Source organism: Budorcas taxicolor, chromosome 18 (assembly GCF_023091745.1).
Source record: "Budorcas taxicolor isolate Tak-1 chromosome 18, Takin1.1, whole genome shotgun sequence".
Classification (NCBI taxonomy): Eukaryota; Metazoa; Chordata; class Mammalia; order Artiodactyla; family Bovidae; genus Budorcas; species Budorcas taxicolor.
This window is the reverse complement of record NC_068927.1, coordinates 55,699,224-55,712,193: the sequence shown is the minus strand read 5'-3', so window position 1 is coordinate 55,712,193 and position 12,970 is coordinate 55,699,224. Positions and strand designations below refer to the sequence as shown.

General features: G+C 55.3%; 1 protein-coding gene across 1 annotated transcript; it reads left to right on the top strand.

The window, feature by feature from the left end:
• The first annotated feature begins 3,384 nt into the window (after positions 1–3,384).
• On the top strand, positions 3,385–12,177 carry KPTN (kaptin, actin binding protein). The gene is made up of 12 exons (XM_052656147.1): positions 3,385–3,662; positions 4,041–4,123; positions 4,228–4,312; positions 4,404–4,458; positions 6,187–6,262; positions 6,397–6,470; positions 6,691–6,800; positions 7,028–7,105; positions 8,263–8,338; positions 9,287–9,422; positions 9,803–9,985; positions 11,784–12,177. Exons 1-12 carry the CDS (start codon positions 3,437–3,439, stop codon positions 11,910–11,912), a joined length of 1,311 nt encoding a protein of 436 aa, XP_052512107.1. The 5' UTR covers positions 3,385–3,436; the 3' UTR covers positions 11,913–12,177.
• The last annotated feature ends 793 nt before the right edge of the window (positions 12,178–12,970 follow it).

Sequence of the window (12,970 nt, the reverse complement as noted above, 5' to 3'; positions counted from 1 at the left end):
ATGCAGGGGCCACCGGTTCAATCCCTGATCGGCGAAGAGATCACACAGGCTATGGGGCAGCTAAGCCCAGGAGCTGTAATAAAGATCACGCGTGGCATGACTAAGACCTGATGCAGCCATGTGTTCTTTAGAAACAAGAAGTGGAGGGGTCTTCCCAGGTGGTCCGTTGGTTAAGAATTCATGCTTTCATTGCAGAGAACATGGATTCAGTCCCTGGTTGGGGAACTAAGATCCTGTAGTCTATGAGGTATGTAGGTGTGTATGTGAGTCACTCAGTCGCTACCGGGGCCTCTCTGCGACCCCATGGGCTGTAGCCCCCAGGCTCCTCTGTCCATGGGATTTCCCAGGCAAAAATACTGGAGTGGGCTGCCATTTCCTTCTCCAGGGGATCTTCCCAACCCAGGGATCGAACCCTAGTCTCCCGTATTGCAGACAGATTCTTTACCACCTGAGCCACCAGGGAAGCCAAGGCCAAAAAATAAATGGTGGAGGAGGCACACCAAGTCTCCCAGCCTCACGGCCCACGTCCACGCTTCCCTCGAGGGAAGGCCAGAAGCCCCAGAGGCACTGTTCCATCTGTCAGAGGCAGGGGAGGGAGCGGCCTTGGCAGGTGGAGCACAAGGACAGGTGGGTGTGGGGAGGGGGAGCGCAAACAGCAGGAACCCTTTGCCCAGGAAAGGAGGGCAGGGCCCAGCCACCTCCTCCTCCTGATCCAGCACGTGGACCTCTGTCAGTGGGCGGTCTGGTGTACGTGTGCTTCCAGCCGGCCCTGGGCCAGGCCGGTCCCCACTGGGGGTGGGAGGACAGCCGGAGGAGGGCCAGTGCCAGAAGGCGGACTCAGTGTCACTGGCATGACATCAGAATGTGAACCAGGGCTGCCTGGAAAACCAGGGCAGGCTCCCTGGAGAGCTGCTCCAGCTACGAGCCTAGAAGGAGCTCGGGAGAGGTTCAGGCTCACCCTGTGTCGAGAGTGGCCTCTGTGTGACACTCTGCCCTGCTCCTCTGTCCCCCTCCGCTTCTCCCACTGCTGCTGCTGCTAAGTCGCTTCAGTCGTGTCTGACTCTTTTCGACCCCATAGATGGCAGCACACCAGGCTCCCCCATCCCTGGGATTCTCCAGGCGAGAACACTGGAGTGTGTTGCCATTTCCTTCTCCAATGCATGAAAGGGAAATGTGAAAGTGAAGTCGCCCAGTTGTGTCCAACTGTTAGCAACCCCATGGACTGCAGCCTACCAGGCTCCTCCGTCCATGGGATTTTCCAGGCAAGAGTACTGGAGTGGGGTGCCATTGCCTGCTTCGGCTTCTCCCACAGCTCTAATCCATTGATGATGGCTGCCTCGAGCTCAGTTAAGACTCCTGAGACCTCAGATTGATTACCAATGTCTGCCATGGCACTTGCAGAAGGCTAAGTAGTGTAGTGATTTTCAACCCTGGGTGTGCTTTAAAATCATATTATAAGTGCTCAAGGGACTTCCTTGGTGCAGTGGTTAACACTCTGCCTTCCAAAGCAGGAGACACAGCTTAGAACCCTGGTGGGGGAACTAGATCCCACATGCTGCAATTAAGACCTGGCACAGCCAAATAAATTAATTTTTTAAAGCCTGAAGAACACATTCTTTAGAAGTGGAAGAAGACACCCCTCCTTCCATCTAATCCCCAGGTATCTGTTAAGCACCTACTGTGTGCCATGCCCTGGTGCAGTCCCTGGGGTTACAGCATTAACCAACATAGCTAGACCTGTGTTTCACACAAACTCCTTTCTTTTCATCACCTTCCAGATCGAATCTGCCTTGGAGAACTCTTCTCATGCTTCTTAGGCAACAGTGTCCCAGGTGCTTGGCAAAGGGTCTGGTGCATAGCTTGGGGATCTTAACATATTTACTAAATGCTCACTTCATGAAAAACCTTGTGGTGCAGGTATTGGCAATTTGACTGTGAACAAAGGAGATCCAGTCACTGCCTTCATGAGTTTTGCAGTCTGCACGTGCATGTGTGTATGTCCTCTTTCTGCCTGGAAGCAGGTGACAGAATATTATTCAAGGTGGCCAGGACAGCTGGCCAATTCATGTCTTCTGGAAATAACATACACAGAGTCCCCACACCCTTGATGCTCTTCTAAGGACAAACATGTATATACATGAATCCCAGAAGACATCATCCTTTCTCCAGCACTTACTATCACATCAGTCAAGGAATTTATTCTCCCCCAGCCTCCGTTTCGTTTTCTATAAATTGGGGTAATAAACTTCTTTCCAGGGTTGTTGCAAGAGTTTATTGAGATAAATTCATAAAGAATATCTTGGCACAGAGTAAGTGCTCAATACATGTTGAATAAATGAAGGCAGGGAAACAAGAATAGGGTAGCTGTGAGTATTCAATGAGATCATCAGCCAACATGACTGGCATAAAGTCAGCTTTCAGTAAAGAAAGAAAAAGTGAAATGTTAGTCACTCAGTCCTGTCTGATTCTCTGGGACCCAATGGACTGTAGCCCGCCAGGTTCCTCTGTCCATGGAATTCTCCAGGCAAGAATACTGGAGTGGGTAGCCATTCCTTTCTCCAGGGGATCTTCTTGACCAAGAGGTCAAACCCGGGTCTCTGGCATTGTAGACAAATTCTTTACCATCTGAGCCACCAAGCCTTTTTAGGTGAAGCCTAGATAAGGTGAAGGTTATTTGCCAGGACAGATAGCTAGAACTGTTTTCTTGGGGTAAGCAGAATGCATTTCACCACTTTAAAGGTGATGGGAGAGAATCCCCTGGTGGTCCAGTGGTTAGGACTAGCACTTTCACTGCCTAGGGTCTGGTTCAATGCCTGATGGGGGAACTAAGATCCCATGAGCAGCACTACGAGGCAAAAAAAAAAAAAAAAGTATTAAGTGATGTGATTAAAATAATAAACTATGGCGCTATCTTGTTTGGGTTCCAACACTGCGGCTTCTAACTGATCTTAGACAAATTACTTTGTGCCTCATTTTCTTGATTGGTCAAACATACTATGTACCTCTGTCTGCTGCTGTTGCTGCTAAGTCACTTCAGTCGTGTCCGACTCTGTGTGACCTCATAGACAGCAGCCCACCAGGCTCCCCCGTCCCTGGGATTCTCCAGGCAAGAACACTGGAGTGGGTTGCCATTTCCTTCTCCAATGCATGAAAGTGAAAAGTGAAAGGGAAGTCGCTCAGTCGTGTCCGACTCTTCGCGACCCCATGGACCGCTTAATTTGCAAATCGCAGTCGCCTCGGCCCTGAAAAGGACCAAGCAGGAGCGCGCAAGCGCGTTGAAGCAAAGTCTGGAGGGCAGCCCGGCTGGCGGCCATCTTTGTAAAGGGCAGCGACCGCAGCTTCTTCACGTAATCGGTCTGCGCGCCCCGCGGACGCCCGGCGATCCACGGGTAGAGCGGGCCGCTGTGGGGGCTCTGGGAATGAGTGGTTGAGGGACATGATGGGGGAGGCGGCCATGGCCGCAGGGCCTTGCCCGCTGCGCGAGGACAGCTTCACACGCTTCTCGTCGCAGAGCAATGTGTATGGGCTAGCAGGCGGCGCGGGCGGGCGCGGGGAGCTGCTGGCCGCCACCCTTAAAGGCAAGGTGCTAGGCTTCCGGTACCAAGACCTCCGACAGAAAATCCGGCCCGTGGCCAAGGAGCTGCAGTTCAATTACATTCCCGGTGCGTGGCGCCGTCGGGCTGGGGGCTCGGATCGGAGTGTTGAGAAGGTTTCCGAGGCTCTGTCTTGGGCCAGGTCACCATGATGGGCGAACGGGATCAGGGTGATGGTGATTGAAGGGGGTCAAAGCTGGTAATCTGGAGGCACTGGGGTCAGAAGACAGGGATGAATAGGGGCCTGAAGTAGTTCGGGTTCAGGATGACTCAGAAACCAGGATTACTCCTACCCTGGTGATGGTGAACAGGACCCACTGGGACCCAACAGTCATAATTTGTGGTGGTGAGAGATGACTGAGCTGTAGAGGTCAAGGGTCACCGTGGTTGGAAATATTGGGGTCACGGGCCTGCCTGAAATGTGAACTTTGAACTCTCCTCTCCCAGTGGATGCAGAGATTGTCTCCATTGACACCTTCAACAAGTCACCCCCAAAGCGGGGTCTGGTTGTGGGGATCACGTTCATTAAGGTACCCAGAGCCCATCCATCTATCCATTTTCTCCTCCTTACTGAGTCTTCCCCAAATCCCTCTTGCTGCTTCTGCCTTCCCCTGAGGCCAGTCTCCTCTCCCAGGATTCTGGGGACAAGGGCAGCCCCTTCCTTAACATTTACTGTGACTACGAGCCTGGCTCTGAGTACAACCTCGACTCCATTGCTCGTAAGTGTGGCCTGGAGGGAAAGAGGGATGAGGAAAGGGTGGGGGATGCAGTCCCATCCCCGGTACCTAACTGCCTCCGCTCCCCCTGCAGAGAGCTGCCTGAACCTGGAGCTCCAGTTCACTCCTTTCCAACTATGCCACGCAGAGTAAGTAAATCACAGGCTTGATACATTAGGGAGTATATGTGTGCACGTGTGTGTGTGTGTGTGTGTGTGTGTGTGTATGTTGAGAGATCAGAGGCTGTAGCATACTGAAGACCACAAACCCACCTATAAACAATCAGACTCGTTTGTTTTTTAGAGCATAATGCATTTAAGGTAGCCATGGGCCATACTCAGCTAATGGGCTACCATTTTGCAATCCCTGAACTAGATGGTGTTAGTCACTAAGTCGTGTCCAACTCTTTGCGACCCCATGGACTGTAGCCCTCCGGGCTCCTCTGTTCATGGAATTCTCCAGACAAGAATACTGGAGTAGGTAGCCATTCTCTTCTCCAGGGGACCTTCCTGACTCAGGGATCGAACCTGCATCTCCTGCATTGCAAGCAGATTCTTTACTGTCTGAGCCACCAGGGAACCCCCTGAAATAGATAATTTGAGAGTTAATTGAGTGCTTCATTTCCAGACCTGTAGAACTCTCAAGTTTTGATATTCTAGATTAGGGCATTCCAAGATCCAGAAATGCTTTTTTTTTCCTTGAGTCATTAGCTCTGAGATTCCACGATCTGAAAGATCTACAGTTTGATGATTCTGAGATACTGTAATATTAAGGTCCTGGATTGGGGGCAGGAGGAGAAGGGGACAACAGAGGTTGAGATGGCTGGATGGCATCACGGACTCGACGGACGTGAGTCTGAGTGAACTCCGGGAGACGGTGATGGACAGGGAGGCCTGGCGTGCTGTGATTCATGGGGTCGCAAAGAGTCGGACACGACTGAGCGACTGAACTGAACTGAACTGAATATTATCATATCTCAAGGAGACAGAATACAGACCATGAAGAGTATTGATGTGCTAGGATCCCAAAGTATAAGAATTCCATTCTGGAACACCCGTGTTCTAGCACAGGAGTTGCCAAACATTTTCTATTTAGTCTGTCTCACAGCCGCTCAGGTTGGCCACTGTAACAAGAAGGCAGTCATGGACACTGTATGAATGAATATGTGTGGCTGTGTTCCAATAAAACTTTATTTACAAAAACAGGGGAGAGACTCCCCTGGTGGTCCCTTGGTTAAGATTGCACTCCCACAGCCGGGGGCATGGGTTCGATCCCTGGTCAGGGAGCTAAGACCGTGCATGTGGCATGGCCAAACAAAACAGTAAGTGAGATTTAGCCTGCAGGTCATAATTGGCCAACCTCAGGTCTATCAGATGAGAGTTTGAGAAACTGAAGTTTCTAACCCACTAATATTCTGGGTTCTATGATCTGGATAGTCTACCAATTCTGAGTCTGAATACCATGATGGCAATTTCCAAAAGTTCTAGTGTCTTGAAGGAGACAGAAAACAGAACTTCTAGAACACTGGGGTTCTAGGGTAAAGAGGTACTAGTGTTCTGAGGTTCTGCAGCCCATTCTCAGAGCTCCATGTTCATTCCTGAACCCACATCCAGAATGAAGATTCTAGCAGGTGAGGGCTCTAGAAACAGAAGGTTCTAACATGCTGAGTTTCTGAGATTGGAAAGCTGTACAATCCTGTGATTCTTCAAGGGTCAGTTTCTACAGTTCTGCATCTTCACTGTGGATCCAGTGTCTGAAGCCTAGAATGACAGGGTTCTCGCAAGCAAGAGTTTTTTCAAGAGGAGAGTTTTAAAACTGACGAACTCTACCACACTCAAGGTCCACCATACTGGTGTTCTAGAGTTTTTTGCTTTCAGGGTCCAGGTCGGGGATCAACTGGAGACCGTGTTTCTCCTGAGTGGGAATGACCCAGCCATTCATCTGTACAAGGAGGTGAGGTGGAGGAGGCGTGGTGAGCAGAGCCCTGCTGGGGCCACCGTGGACTGGGGTCGGGGGGTCGGGGGTGGAGGGCGGTGTGTGAGACCAGCCGCTGACTCCAAGCGGGTGGCGGGTCTCGGTTCCCCCAGAACGAGGGACTGCATCAGTTTGAAGAACAGCCTGTGGAAAACCTCTTCCCAGAGCTCACAAACCTGACCAGTAGGTAGGCGAGCCCCCGACAGGCCAGCAGGGACCGGGGCAGGCGGGCTCCGAGAAATCTGGGTGGTGGGAATTGAGCCCTAGGGAAATCAAGCCCAGCGGAGGCCCAAGGCTCTTCTAGGGGGAGGGGTGGGGTGGATGCTTGTAGGGAGGCGGAGATAGAGGGTGGGGGCTGGGACCTGGTGACGGCCCGAGGGCCCCTCTGTCCACCTGTCCACCCCCAGCGTCTTGTGGCTTGACGTGCACAACCTGCCCGGCACATCCCGGCGACTCTCAGCTCTGGGCTGTCAGAGCGGTTACGTTCGCGTCGCCCACGTGGACCAGCAGAGTCGAGGTGATCACGGGGCGGGGCTCGGACATGGTTAGGGGCGGGGCCTTGGGGGCGGGGCGGGCGCTCCGGGCTTGGGGCGGGGCTGGCAGTGCAGGCTGGGGGCGGGTTTGGGCGGGGCTTGGGCGAGGCTTGGGCGGGGCCCGGGGCGCTCAGGGCTGGGGGTGGGTCCCGGGACGGGGGCTCGCACTCAGTGCTGAAGGCTGGGCCCTGAGTCCTCGCCCTCCACACAGAGGTCCTGCAGACGTGGACCATCCTTCAGGACGGCCCCATTTCCCGAGTGATCGTGTTCAGCCTTTCGGCCCCCGAGGGTGAGTTCCGGGCGTGGGCTCGGCTCCCCCCACCCACGTTTGTACCCCTCTCCCTAAACGTCCTGCTCCCATCGTTCCTTCCTCCCGTCCTCCTGGGTGCTCCACTCCGGCCCAGGACTTACCCTGCCCCATCTCTCCCCCCACGCTCCTGAATTTCACTCCCAGCTACTTGGCCCGGTTGGTGGTCTAACCTTTACCTTTTACCCTGGAGTTGAACTTCCGCCTTCCCCTTGGTGTCTCTAACCTTCACCCCTCACTGTGCCACTTCCCCTGACCCCCGTCTCGGCCTCAGGACTTGTCATTCTGTGTCTTGCTGCCATTCAGACCCAAATTCTTCTCATGGACTCAGCACTGGCCCCGGACTCGTGGTCTCTCCTTTCCCCCAACGTGTTGATCTGTTCCTCTTATTCTGGTCTGTCCTTCTCTCGTGTTTTTCTTTTTCTTTCTTTATTTGGCTGCGTTGGGTCTTAGTTGTGGCATGCGGGATCTTTCCTTGCTACGCACAAACCCCTCTAGTTGCGGCGCTCGGACTTGACTGCTCTGTGGCGTGTGGGATCTCAGTTCCCCAACTTGCGTCTCTTTTATTGCAAGTCAGATCCTTAACCACAGGGCCACCAGAGAAGTCCTTGGTGTTTCTCTTGGTCTGACCTCTGTGGTCTGTCTTCCATCCCTCCTCCTGTGGTTTACCCCTGATACCCCTACAGTGATCTGAGGACTTTCATATTCTCATCTAACCATGTTCTCATCTAACCTGGTGGTCTAACCTTGAATTTTGTCTTGACTTTGCACCTCATGGCATGTGGGATCTTAGTTCTTAGTTCCCCAACCAGGGATCAAACCTGCATCCGCTGCACTGGAAGCACAGTCTTAATTCCTGGGCCACCAGGGAAGTCCCCTAACCTTGGGCTTTTTAAACTGTTATCCAACACCTATTCCTCCTCCTGACCTCTGACCTCCATCCTCCTCTCGTGGTCTAACCTCTAACCCTCCACCTGTAACCAACCCATCGTCAAGCCTTTCTGCTGCTGCTGCTAAGTCGCTTCAGTCGTGTCCGACTCTAGGAGTCTAACCTGTGTTCCTCTCAGGTATGGAGGGGTGGGGAGGAGGGACCTGGGACCTGTCCGCTCATACCTCCCCCACCTGTGTTCCTTCTCCAGAGATGGAGGACAGGCCACAGCAGGAGGAGTACAGTGTGCTGGTGGCCAGCATGTTGGAGCCGGCGGTGGTGTACCGGTGAGGGGCACGTGGAGGCGGGCGGGCCCTGTGCCTTTGCACCACGGCCTAACCTGTTCATTCTCCACAGAAAGTAAAGTTTTGGGTGTGGTGGTTCAGGGCTGGGTGGGTAAAGGTGTCCATGTCCCAGGGAGAGAAGCACCGAGTGTTTTAATCTAGAACTTGTAGGAGATGTGCTGAGACCTCGGGGTGGGAACTGAGATGTCCAGCCCCGCTGGGATGGGTGTGTGCTAGGTTATTTGGTCCGACTCTTTGCGATCCCCATGGACCGCAGCCTGCCAGGCTCCTCTGTCCATGGGATTCTCCAGGCAACAGAATTGGAATGGGTTGCCATGCCCTCTTTCAGGGGATCTTACCACCCCAGGGGTCGAACCTGCATTGGCAGGTGGGTTCTTTTGCCTCTGCCACCACCTGGAAAGCTCCTTGGGGTGCAGAACATGTTGCAGGTAGTTAACCACCGGCTCTGTGTGGGAGAAAGCCCTGGTTTGTAACGTCTGCCCACGTCAGTGCTCTCACCACGGTGGGATTTCGAGTCACTGACACAATGCCAGCACGCTCTCAGGGTTTCTGAAAATGTCCTAGTCAGCTCCTGTGAGCCAGTGCAAGCCAGCTGTGCACACCTGGTGGGCCGTGAATGTGTCCAGTATTGGGTCCAGGCTCCAGAGGACTACGCATGTGTCCAGACTGGAGGCGACAGGGTCCCCAGAAGGAATGGTGTGGGTTTCCACATGGGACTGAGATGATCCCACTTTCAGGGGACCGTGTGAGTGTCCGGATCAGAGATGCCTTGAGCACCTCTGGGTGGATAGGAGGATGGCCAGCTTGGAGACGAGGGTGTCCAGGCTTCAGCAGGAACAGAGCCTCCAGACCTGACACGTGAGGATCTGGTGCTCGGGGTGGCGGGCACTGCACTTGACCCCAGTCTTCCCGCTGTGTTCTGACCCCCAGCGACCTGCTGAGCCGGGGGCTCGAAGACCAGCTTCTCCTGCCGGGCAGTGACCAGTTTGACAGTGTCCTCTGTGGCCTGGTCACCGACATCGATCTGGATGGGCGGCCAGAAGTACTGGTGGCCACCTATGGACAGGTGGGGCCAAGGGGTGGGACTGTCACAGCCCATGCCCTGTGCCGCTTGCCTTCCCCCGTGGGACCCCAACCCCGCCATGTGACCCCAACCCCTCCATGTGACCTTGAGCCCTATGTGACCCTGACCCCCCTGTGTGACCTTGACCCCCATGTGACCCCATCCCCCTGTGTGACCCTGATCCCCTAGTGACCCCAATGCCCACGGTGTGACCCTCACCACCCCATGTGACCTCAACCCCGTGTGACTCTGATCCCCCTTGTGACTCTGATCCCCCGTGTGACTCCGATCCCCCCATGTGACTCCAGTCCCCCTGTGTGACCCTGGTTCCCACCCCCATGACCCCACGCCCACCGTGTGACCCTGACCCCCCACCCCTGCAGGAGCTGCTCTGTTACAAGTACTGCGGCCCCGGGCGTGGGCTCCCCGGGGCCCAGTGTGGCTTCCGCTTGCTGTGGCGGCGGGGCTTCTCCAGCCCCCTGCTGGCCATGGCGCATGTGGACCTGACCGGGGACGGGCTGCGCGAGCTGGCCGTGGTCTCCCTGAAGGGCGTGCACATCCTGCAGGTAGCCAGGGGCCCTGAGGCGGGACTTCTCATCCACCTTAGTGAGGGCGTGTCCTCAGGGGAGAGGGAGCTCTGGGGCCTGAGCCCACCTTCAGGCAAGGGGGGCAGTCTTGGCTGCAGGCCTCCTCCTGGGTGTGGAGGGCGGGGTGTGACTCCTGTTGGCCCAGGAGAAGGGGCTGCGGCCTCATAGCGAGGGGCGAAGGGGGCTTGGCTGCGCCATCCGTCACCCCCGTCCCCCGGGCCTCCCTCAGCCCCCCGCGCTTCTGTCCTTCCGTCCCCCCGCTCTGTCTGACTCTGCCCCTTCCCCAGCCTGGATCCGTCTGTGAGCTATTTGCACCCTCCCACTGCCCCCTGACTGACCTCGGCCCTCCCCCTGCAGCCACCCCCTCCTCCTCATGTGTGACCCGCTTCACCCTGCCCGGGGATCTCACTTCCAGCCTGTCTCCAGCTTTCTGCCACAGTCTAACCTCAAGCCCTTCCACTCTGGTCTAACCTCTGAACTTTCCACTGCGGTCATGCCCTTGACCTGCTGTCAAATGGCCAGCCTTCTCCTGAACTTTGACCTCTCACCCTCCCACATCAGCTTCACTGCCCTTATGGTTTAACATCCAACCCATTCCCGAGGTCCAAGGTCCAGCCTACAACCATCCCTTTCTACTTAACCTCCAATGAACATAGACGAGATTTCCCCAGTGGCTCAGCAGGTAAAGAATTCGTCTGCAGCTCAGGAGACCCAGGCTTGATCCCTGGCCTGGGAAGATCCCCTGGAGGAGGAAATGGCTACCCACTCCAGTATCCTTGCCTAAAAATCCTATCGACAGAATAGCCTAGCAGGCTACAGTCCAGGGGGTTGCAAAGAGTTGGACACAACTGAGCTACTAAGCACACTGTAGTATAACCTCTGACCTGCTCCCTGTGGCCTGATACCCACCCTTCAGCTATGAGGTATCTCTGTCTCCTTATCTGCTGTTTGCCTTCCCCCTGCCTCTGGCCTGACTCCAGGCTCCTTCCCCACGTGGTCTCACCTGAGCGCTTGAACTGCCTCCTCTGAAGGTTCTCCTGGGGCCTCTTCCTTCAGCCTAGCCATCAGGGGAATGGTCCAGATTAGACCACATAGAGATAAAGGCTGGGCCCCAGGGAAAAGGCGTGAGGTTGAATCACGGTGCATGGGATGAAGGGTGGGCCCCCGGGTAGACCAGGATGAGGAGGGGTCTGAGGCTGGGCCAGAGTGGGAGGGGCTTCCCCTCCACCTCGCTCTCACGCACTAGCATCTCTTGCCGTGCTCTGTCAAGCTGTTGCGCAGTGACCTCCCCACTCTGACCCTCCAGCCCGGGTCTGGCTCCGTCCCTTGTGTGGTGACATATTCCTCTCTTGTCCACTGTGGTTTGCTCCTTCTCGGGCCTGTGGGCCTAACCTTTGCTGCCAGGGTCTCACCTTTGTCCGCGTCTGCCGTGGTCTAACCTCAGCCTCTGTTCAGTGGTCAGTCCTTGCTCCCGTGTACCTCGAGCTCCCCTTCATCTTGATTCTTCCCCTTCCCCTCCGTCCCAAGTTCTAACCTCAAACCCGCACATCTGGGGCTGGGCTTTGTTCCTCCCGCTAGAAATTCACAGAAGGCCATGGCCCTGAGTCTGAGCTTCACCGCATCACAGAGACCCGTTCCCTCCGCCCGTGTGGTGGTCCTCTCTCCAACCTCCGGTCGTGGCTAAGCTTCCAGCTTTGAGGGGGGCGGTGTAACCCTCACCCCTCCAGCTCCATCCCAGCTCTGCCCGCCTCCTTCCTCCTCCTCTCGTTCCCCACAGCACAGCCTGATCCAGGCCTCGGAGCTAGTGCTGACCCGGCTTCGGCGTCAAGTGGAGCAGAGGAGACGTCAGCTACAGAAGCTGGGGGACAGGGTGGGTTCCGGGCCTGCTGAGACCCTGGCTTCCTGAGTACCCACTCGCTGCCCACCCCAGGTCTGCGGTAGTGCCTTGGGGCACTCGCCTTCATGGTGGGGGAAACATCCTGAAGGAGGGGCTGGTCCCCCGAGACCCACCCTCGGGGTGATGGAGCCGTGGGTCCTGCTCTGACCCTGCCCCCGCGTGCCCGTGACCCGCACTCCCCTCTCTGTGCCTCAGTGTTCCCATCTGAAAATGGGATGATCTCACCCTCCATGAGAATTGGTCAGTGGCGATGATTTCTATATCCAAAGGAACCAAACTCACACTCGTCTCCATCGTTTTGTTTGGCAAGCGTTTGACAAGGGCTCACGATGTGCCAGGCTGAATGTCGGGAGCCGGATTTCCCCGGAAGAACTGAGGGAGGGGACTCTGGGGACTGGGGATCCAAAGTCAGACCCAGGAGTGGGACTGAAGTGGAATCGCAGTGTAGATTTCAGAGAAAAGAAAGGAAGTTAGGCCCTCCAAGGAAGACTGAAGTTCATCCTCCAAGGGAAGACTTCGGGGTTAGATGTTTGCACGTAAGCTCAGGTTAGACCCCAGTGGGAAACTCTGGATCTTGGGTGAGGGCTCAGTGGGATGATAAGGAAATTGAGCCTCAGAGGAAAGGAGGTGGCTGGAAAGGACTGTCGTGGGAGACTTCCCTGGTGGTCCAGTGGCTAAGACTCCATGCTTCTGATGCAGGGGGGAAAGTGAGAGTGAAGTCGCTCAGTCGTGTCCGACTCTTTGCGACCCCGTGGACTGTAGCCTACCAGGCTCCTCCGTCCATGGGATTTCCCAGGCAAGAATACTGGAGTGGGGTGCCAGTTCCTTCTCCAGGGGATCTTCCCCACCCAGGGATTGAAACTGGGTCTCCCGCATTGTAGGCAGACGTTTTACTGTCTGAGCCACCGGGGAACCCATGTTCAATCCCTGGTCAGGGAACTAGATCTGGCATTCTGTAACTAAAAAGATCTCGTATGCTGCAACTAAGACAGCTCAGCCAAATGAATAAATAAATATTTTAAAAAAGAAAAGACTCATGGGGAAGCCACAAGTTGTAACAGAGGGCC